At 38.5% G+C, this 8,990-nt stretch overlaps 1 protein-coding gene across 3 annotated transcripts in view; it reads right to left on the bottom strand.

Annotated features, from left to right (window-relative positions):
- Positions 1–1,629: 1,629 nt before the first annotated feature.
- Positions 1,630–8,990, bottom strand: part of JPH1 (junctophilin 1) — an 86,190-nt gene continuing 78,829 nt past the window's right edge. Inside the window, exons 5-6 of one of the 3 annotated variants that reach the window (XM_004047162.5) lie at positions 3,771–3,866; positions 1,630–3,599 (exon numbers count right to left, since the gene is read on the bottom strand). In XM_004047162.5, coding sequence (XP_004047210.1) covers positions 3,786–3,866 — 81 coding nt within the window. In that variant the 3' untranslated portion in view covers positions 1,630–3,599; positions 3,771–3,785. The remainder of the gene's footprint in view (positions 3,600–3,770; positions 3,867–8,990) is intronic. The other 2 variants (XM_019032689.4, XM_019032690.4) reach the window with 2 other exon arrangements.

Genomic DNA, 8,990 nt, shown 5'->3' with positions numbered 1-8,990 from the left:
CAATCATGACCAAAGCCAGAATTTCATCTATATTGACTACATTCATCAGTATTCACTGTCTTCTCTATCTTTGCTATTTTCTCCTATTCCTATAAACCAGACCCCTATAGAGGCCATTGCATTTTAGCACCTTTGGGGTGACAGCAAATGTCAGAACAGATAATTCTTAAACCTGGAACAATCAAACGCAGTCTGATGAACCGTTACACTGTACTGGCAGAATATGCCACGTCAACAGCCACCTATTAAGTTGGGAAGATGAGGCTATGTAACTTTCCAAAGCATGGCAGGAGAGCGGCAAATGGCAGGGAGGGTACGCCTGGGGAGCTTGCTAGCCACAGCTCTTGAGAAACAGTTACTGCATTAAAAGGGCATGTAGAATATTTTCCAGACCTCTCAACCACAAAAGCTTCACCCTAGCTTTGGCATCAGCGCTCAAAATGTGTGGCTTGGACACGAATCTGGAATCAATAATCTCTCTAGCACCTTGTGCTTCCCTTCCCTGCTTCAAAAATCTGTTCTGTATTCTCTTCCTTTAGGATTTGCTAGGAGACTAATTACTGAAGTTGAGTAATCTGTTTAGCCCTACAGGTGATAACTCTGTGCATTATTTATATGAGGGGCTCTAATATCTTAGCCCTCAACAGGTGTGATGAATTTGGGAATTTAAAAGCACCATGGCAGCTCCCTGGGAAGCTGTTTTGGAGATGGTCCTTTTATCATAGTGCACAGGTGGCTTGCCTACGTGTCGAGCCAGCAGCTTAGGCCGGCATCTTGGATGGCTTCAAAGGGAGCACAGTGGCTGGAAGTCCCGGTGGTGGCAGGTTTATTCAACCCATGTTGGGCTTAACCTTCCAGGAGTGCACCTAAGCAGCAGGGGTCATAGCAACATATTAATTTATTTGGGGCACAATGGTAAAAAAATTCTAATTAATTGAAAAGTGCCCATGTAGGAAGGAGATTTACTTCAAGTTTTCTTTAAAAATAAGAGCAGTCTTTAAACTCTGGATAAGGCACTAATCCAATTAATGAAGGCATTAAGCAGAGCAATGAACCTTATTTTGCAAAATTATTTGAAAGGCCCAGGATGAAAGAAACCAATTGGTGGAGCAGTATAAGTACCTTCTGGCACATGGCTTCTTTGAGCATTTTTTCCTTCTATTTCTGCTGTTAATTTTTCAGCAGATCTCTTTCAACACCACCACCAAAGTATTCCACATAACTCAAGACAGTAATTTACTCACAAAGAAAACACACCTCCAACTTTATTAATAACCAACTTTTTTTTATTAGAGCAGATACAGTTGTGAAAACTGTACATTATACATTTTGGTTTCAAGAATTATAAATAAAGGAACTCACAGGTAGGGAGTTCTTTTTCACAGCAAGAAACTTTAAATAAACAAAGTCATGTTTTATTAAGTACATTGGCAGACTTCATGTGCTGTCCAAAATGTTGAGTACAGTATAACAACCCATTAGAAAGAGCCTTCATGTAAAATACAGCTGTGCACATTTTAGAAAAATACCAACAATTTGAGCTTTGTTTTAAAAAAGCTTATAAATCATACATATATTTATAAATGGGACCAACATGCTCACTTTATAAACATATCCTCTCGCTATCTGTTACCCATTATTTCCAAAGCATTACGCATTTTAAATAAACACTTAATAAGATTAAATATTTTATTATTTTTTTTTAAAAAACCAGCTTTCCCAGCGTAAGGAGCTATAGGGTTTGGGAGGGGCAGTGAGAGTACTGAGAGTGACACAGGAACTTTAAACATTTGTTCTCAGGTAAAAACGGACTTCCTAAATTTAAAAGTCAAAGCAAAATGTAAAAAATGAATATACAAGTTGAAATTTTTCATTTGCTCTCTTTCTGCCTTCTTCTTTATTCCATATTGGTCACACCCAGGATTTTCAACATATTGTGCTTCTGTAAGAAACATCACTGGGTTACTACCCTGCAGGTGACAAAGCACTCAGTCCACATCTATGCTAACCAGGGAATTGTGTGAACTGTCTCTTCTGCATTGAAAAGGTAGCTAATATGGTAAAAAAAAAAAAAAAAATCTGATTAAACCATGCAAATCATGAAAATATTTAGGAGTAGCTCCCCCTCTGCAATGTAATGTTTTATAAAGATTTAATAGATTAGATAGATATCTTTCTTCCCCTGATTTCTTTTTAAGTAATTACTTTTATAAAGACCATTTAGTTTCTCTAAGTAAGCATGCTTCTGAATAATAAAGGGTAAATTATAAAACAGCAAAAATCCAGAAATGTCAGAATGACAAAAGACTGCAAAAGACACATATTTAAAATAAAAATGTCTAAGCCTTTAAAATGTGAAATGAAATTACAAAAGGACTTTGAAAAACAGGAAAGGCAGAAAACTGAGAGGCAGTGATTGAACAAGGCTTTATGTTCTACCTGAATGTATTCAACAGAAATTTAAGTTGGAAAAAGAAAACAAGAAAGAGCAGAGCAGTTTATTAATAGCATCTTGCTTAACTTTCATGGGAATTAACACAGCCACCGACAAGATTTTATTTGGTTGTAAAGTACGTCAGCAAAGAAACTGAATCCTTTAAACACTGATTACTGCAATCCATGCAACGTTTGGACTATACTTCTTAGAATTCTGTTGTGTTTCAGCTTTTAAAATTTAGCACTTCCTAAGTGCATAAATAATTCACCTCAGTAATGTTAAAAATATTTAAAATTAAATTAGTTCTTAGGAAGGCATAGTGTCTTCAAATTGCTAAATTTTAAAGATAAATAACCTTTTACAAGTATAGGAAGAATAAATGACATAAAAGATGGCATATTGCTATCAAAATAAGCACATTTTCACTAGCATTTTGTTGTTTCTTTTCCTTGAGATGCAACACGTGTGTTTCGTCCGGCCAGGACCGCAGGTGGTAGATGACTATACATCATATTTAAATAAACAGCAAAAATGAACAGAGTCGTGCACAAGCAAACGAAACGTTCTCTCCCAGAACATTCCAGGAGATGTTAAAGCAGCAGGTCATGGCATAAGACTGGTGAGTGATGCTGCTACCTATTTCTTCTAATGAGATAGGAGTGAATGTTGGAACCACGACCACAGCAACACAATCCTCCGACCGCATTCCTCGGGCAGTCGTTTCCCCAGCTCCCTACTAAAAACGTCAGATGGTAAAATAGTAAGGCAGCTGTTGACTTCCATCAAAAAAAAAAAAAAAATGCAGCTCCATACATTTCCAGTTTAGTCACACTCTGCTAGGACAGATGGAGTAGCCAATGCCAAGAACTTCGCCGGATGGGGCTGCTTCAGCAGATTTTAAAAAAGAATTATTATTAAGTTTTGCTCTCCAACATGGCCGTGCGCTTCAGCTCCCAGAGGACCCCAAAGCCACAAAGCACTCCCAGGGGAACCGAACAGGTCCTCTGGCTGAATTTTCCAAGTTTCATCTCTCTCGCGATCCCATCCTAATTCCAAGCCTCCTTCCCTGTGTCTGAGTCTGCCTGGGGTGGGCCATTTAAAGGGCTGACGGCACCACTGCAGAGAACTGTGGGCTAACACACCACTAGTTGTCAGGACTTCACTGAAGGGTCAAAACAGTTATAGCATTAAGTAACTATGTTGAATCACATTCAGGCATAGCCAAAATTAAAGTGAAGGACAATACGTCATTGTTAAAAAAAATAGCAAATTTGAATATGAGAAAAGAATGTTATTTACTATGATTTTAGATAGAAATTAAGGCGATTCTTACCTTTCCTAATTCCAATCAAGTTAGAAAGTGAACAAAAAGAATGGCCAACCCGATATTCAACAGCATGACAAGGACAATCATGATTGAATTAGGGCCCTGAAAATGAAAGAGAACAAAGTAACTGTAACTTCTCCATGTTAATATTAAGATATTACCAAAGCCAATTACTGAAAAAATGAGAAAGTTAACATGATTGCAGTAAATAAGGCATAAAAGATGACAGCAGTTCTGAAAGGTGTAGACTAAAAACGGCAATGCTATGTTTAGATGGAGACATTTCAGAACCTTCACTTAAAAATGAATCCAGGCTTGAATTAGTTTAAAAACGTTTTAAACAACTGATCCACTTCATTCACCTCAAAACAATGGATAACAGCGTGTGCTGAGACACAGCTCACCCTAACAGGGCCTACGATCGGCTGGGAGTTAGACGTGCATTTGTTGTTAGAATGCAGTTCAGATGAGGAAGAGCTGCTTCCTCCACAGGGCAGTTAGAACGTGAGAGCAAAATCTGTAGGACAAAGCCACCTCCAAGGAAAAATTCAGGGAAAACTCAAAATGAGGTTCTCTACCTCTTGCTTTTTCCCTGGTCCTCTGTTTGGACACCACCCTTTCCGTTAAGTAAAAGCTGTAAGTGAGAAGTTGGATACTTTCAGAAGTTATCTTACAGGCCTAGCTTTTCAAATTTCTCTAACCACAACCACAACATTTCAGAAATGAAGTTATATTTTACAAACTATGGGATCCTATTTTGATAAATATCATTATAATAAATACCAGATAGTTGTCCAAGGGCCCCAAATTTTTACTTGTTTAAACAAACCAACCTCATATAACCCATCTTTTCAGATCTGCTCCATGAAGAAGCCACCTTTATTACAAAGACATGATTGTGGTATTTACTGTTAAAATAATGTCTAATTCTTATATAGCATTAAAAGTATTCTAAACTGACTTTATGAGGTAGGTAGTTTTATTGTCCTCATTTTACAGAAGAGGAAACAGTCGTACTCCATTTGGATACTGGGTAAGACTACACTGAAACAATGTTACAGAGGCCTCAAAAGTATTGATGTTTTTTGGGTGTGGGGTAAGTGAACAAGGGAGATTGGAGCTGTCATTGGTCAAACACTAATCAATTCGGGTCTAGGGTTTGGGTCACACATCATTGACTCAAGAAGCTCTCTTTCCCTGACTGAGCCCACATCTCCGTGGTAGAGGTCAGAGTGCCCTGCTCTTTCTCTATCACAAGGCGTTTCACACTTGATTGTCCTTTGTTGTTGAACTGCTATTTTCCCCCACAAGACTCTGAGCTCCACAGTGGCAGGGGCCTTGTCTTATTCACTGCTATGTACCCAGTGCACAGACACGTGACATTGCCCAATTCATTCAGGCAACCAATATTTAATGAGACTCTACTATCTTCCAGCACATTTCCAAGTGCCGTGGATGTGGGTTGTTTTGTTTTGAGACAGGCTCTTGCTCTGTCACCCAGACTGGAATGCAGTGGTGTGATCTCAGCTCATCGCAGCCTTGACCTCCCAGGTTCAAGCTATCCTACCACTTCAGCTTCCTGAGTAGCTGAGACCAACAGTGCGTGCTACCAAACCTGGTTAATTTTTGTATTTTTTGTAGAGATGAGGTCTCACTATGTTGCCCAGGCTGGTCTCAACTTCCTGGCCTCAAGCGATCCTGCCACCTTGGCCTCCCAAAGTGCTGGGATTCTAGGCGTGAACCACAGTGCCTGACCCAAATGTGGGTTGTTAAACAAAATGGATTAAATCACTGAATTAAATGAAGAACAAACAGGGTGATGAGTAAAATGGGGGAGGGAGAGGAAGTAAACATGAGTCCCCTTTAAGTGGGGACTATTAGGCAGAAGAAAAGCATCAGTTCCTAAACCCAAGTAAATGGGAGGAAAATAAACATTTTTTGCAGGTTTTTATAATGCTGGGCAGTGGGTTAAACATCTCTGAGATTTTTTTTTTTGTTTATTCTTCACAAGTGATTATTAGTTCCATTTTACAGAGCTTAAGAGGACAGGTGTCTTGCTCAAGTTCCCTCAGCCAGTTTGAACAAATTGGAACTCGAATTAAGCTTTAGTCTGGTCACTTCTGAGCTCCATGCTCTTTTCGCTATATGTCTATTAAAGATACAGGCCTTAGTTTAAAGGCAATTTCCCATTCAGTTCTTTAAAATGACATTTTCCTCTATATCCTATAATTTCCACAGTATCAGAAAAACATCAAATTGTGATAACGACCAACTACTCTTTTAGAATAGTTGTATTCTAAATTAATAGGAGAGTCCTAACCTGTGCAACTCCTCAATTATGGTTAATTTAGAGCACAGAAATAATGCAGGAAACTCTTATAACTCAGAAAATAGTGGAGACGATCTTTCAGTGTCACAACTGAGCACAGAGATTAAGGAAATACTATTACAGGCTAAGCATCCCTTATCTGAAACGCTTGGGACCCTAAGTGTTTGGGGTTTCAGATTTTCTTCTGATGTACAGGTTGAGCATCCCGAAAACAAAATTCTAAAATGCTGCAATGAGAATTTCCTTTGAGCGTCATGTTGGTGCTCGAAAAGTTTCAGATTCTGGAGATTTAAAAAATTTTTAATTTTTGTGGGTAACATGGTATATATGTGATATTTTGATACCAGCATAGAATGTGTAATAATCACATCAGGGTAATGAGGTATCCATCACCTAAAGCATTTATTCTTTGTGTTCCAAACAATCCAATTATACTCTTTTAGTTATTTTATTTTTTGAGGTGGAGTCTTGCTCTGTCACCCAGGCTGGAGTGCAGTGGCGCGATCTTGGCTCACCGTAACCTCTGCCTCCTGGCTTCAAGTGATTCTCCTGCCTCAGCCTCCTGAGTAGCTGGGACTACAGGTGTTCACTACGATGCCCAGCTAAGTTTTATATTTTTGGTAGAGACGGGGTTTCACCATGTTGGCCAGGCTGGTCCTGAACTCCTGACCTCAAGTGATCCATCCGCCTCAGCCTCCCAAAGTGTTGGGATTACAGGTGTGGGCTACCATGCCCAGTTCTCTTTCAGTTATTTTAAAAGGTACAATTAAATTATTATTAACTACAGTCACCCTGTTGTGCTATCAAATACTAGATCTTATTTGTTCTACTTTTTTTTGGTATCCATTAAACATCCCCTCTTCTCCCCTACGTCTTCACTTTCCATCCAACCTCTGGTAACCATCCTTCTACTCTCCATCTCCATGAATCTGATCGCTTTAATTTTTAGCTCCCACAAATAAGTGAGAACATGCAAAGTTTGTCTTTCTGTGCCTGGCTTCTTTCACTTCACATCATGACCAGATGTTGGAGGATTCTGGATGTTCCACCTGTACTACTAAACACTTGGATTAGATTTTGTTCATGAGTGTTTTAAGAATTTTGGATCATTTCAACTATTCTGGGCTAATGGGTTTATTTTATAATTTTCAAAGGTAATTTAGTGATATGAAAGGTGAGGAAAAATACACCTGGTCAGAACAATACAACATAGACTTTGGTGTCTTACAGTGGACCCAGGAAAGTGAAATAGCAGAGAACGTGTCTTCCATGAAGCCAACTTCTAAAGTCCAAGGTGTGCCTGAACCTTAACTCCCATTTCATAAATCCATATAAGATTCTGTGAATTTATCTAACCCCTTTGAATTAGTGAGTATTTTGAATTTGTATATTCTCTTGGTTTGAATTTAGATTACTATCTTTTCTCCAGTTTTTAGCCCACATATCACTGTACTGGCAATCCAGATTCAATGAATAGTGAATGAGTGCTTTATCCAAAATGAAAAATACATACATATGTATTTTTTTCTTTTGCACGCACACACACACACACATTTCTCCTGTATATGTTCTAATATACACACACATATATATTTATCCTACCAGGGTGGCTCCACTTAGAAAGCTATTTTTAAAGGTGACTCAGTGAAGATGAGGGAAAACTAGACATGAAAGGTTCAAACAGCAACCAGGGGAAAAATAAAAATCCGGGATGCTCTGTTCAGTGGCAGATACCAAGCCCTGGCCTCTGTGTTCTTTATATACCTAGGCACAGGATATGGGGTAAAAGCTTTAAGGTAAAGTGTCATAAATACGACTGTGGTGGCCAGTTGTAGCTTAAAATAGCAAAATGAAAAAAAAATCTGTCTTGCTTTTCAAGACTGACTGGGACAGGTGTAATACAAGAAGCTGTAGCAGGGCACAGGGTAAGTCTTGATTGGAAGAAATTTTCCAGGTGGTAAGAAAATAAAAAACAGGAAATCAAAATACAGAAAGAAATCCTAACTCAAAAAATTAATCTTTTTTTTCCTTTAAGAGATTGTCACTCATATTTAAAACTGTAAGGAATTTTCTGCTAGAAGAGTTATTATGGTTTATGTGAAATCTAAAGCTTCTCTAGCTAGAAACACAAGAGAAGAGCAAAGTTTAATTAAGTATTAATAGCAAAGTTTAGTTATATATATTTACCTCTTTCAGGGGTGAGGTTCAAACCCGATTTGATGGGGACGCTTTAAATTTTACACAAATTCAAAAGAAAGATTAGATAAACCTCAAAACAAACTTGGATGCAAATCACAGGAATGGCTGAGAAAAAAGTGTAGTCATTTTCCAGAATGGGCTGAGATACCTAATTGGAAAATTCCCCTCTTGTCTACTTGATGGTAAGACGCTAAAGATGCCTCTTCTGACCCTACCAGAGTTGTCATGTTGCAAAACCCTACAAAAATTTTGGGATCACATTGAATGCGTGCCCCTAGGACATGAGTCCATACGCAACCATTGCCCACAGGGGTCACAAAAGTTTCTTGAGGAAAATCTTCCTCAAGAAAGTAATCAATGCCACAGCCTCCCTTCTCCTACCTCTCATACTCGAGTTAACTAATTTCCTGTGTTAGTCTCCATCCCAGGAGATTTTCTATATTTCTAGGAGATCAATAGCCAGGGTGATCCTGAGGATGGATCAGATCTACTTGAATATTTCTGAACTGCTTATGTTTCAGTTAGCATTGTGTTGAAACAAACATTGTAATAGCCAAGGTTTTTTGAGCATTTATTCTGCGCTAGGCACTATGCTAAGAACTTTTAAAGTATTGACTCATTTAATCTTCACAACAACCCTGTGATAGGTACAGATGAGGAAACCAAGGCACAGAGCAGTTAGGAAACTGTCCAGGGTC

This window comes from Gorilla gorilla, chromosome 7 (assembly GCF_029281585.2).
Source record: "Gorilla gorilla gorilla isolate KB3781 chromosome 7, NHGRI_mGorGor1-v2.1_pri, whole genome shotgun sequence".
Lineage (NCBI taxonomy): Eukaryota > Metazoa > Chordata > Mammalia > Primates > Hominidae > Gorilla > Gorilla gorilla.
This window is presented reverse-complemented; position numbering and strand designations above follow the sequence as displayed.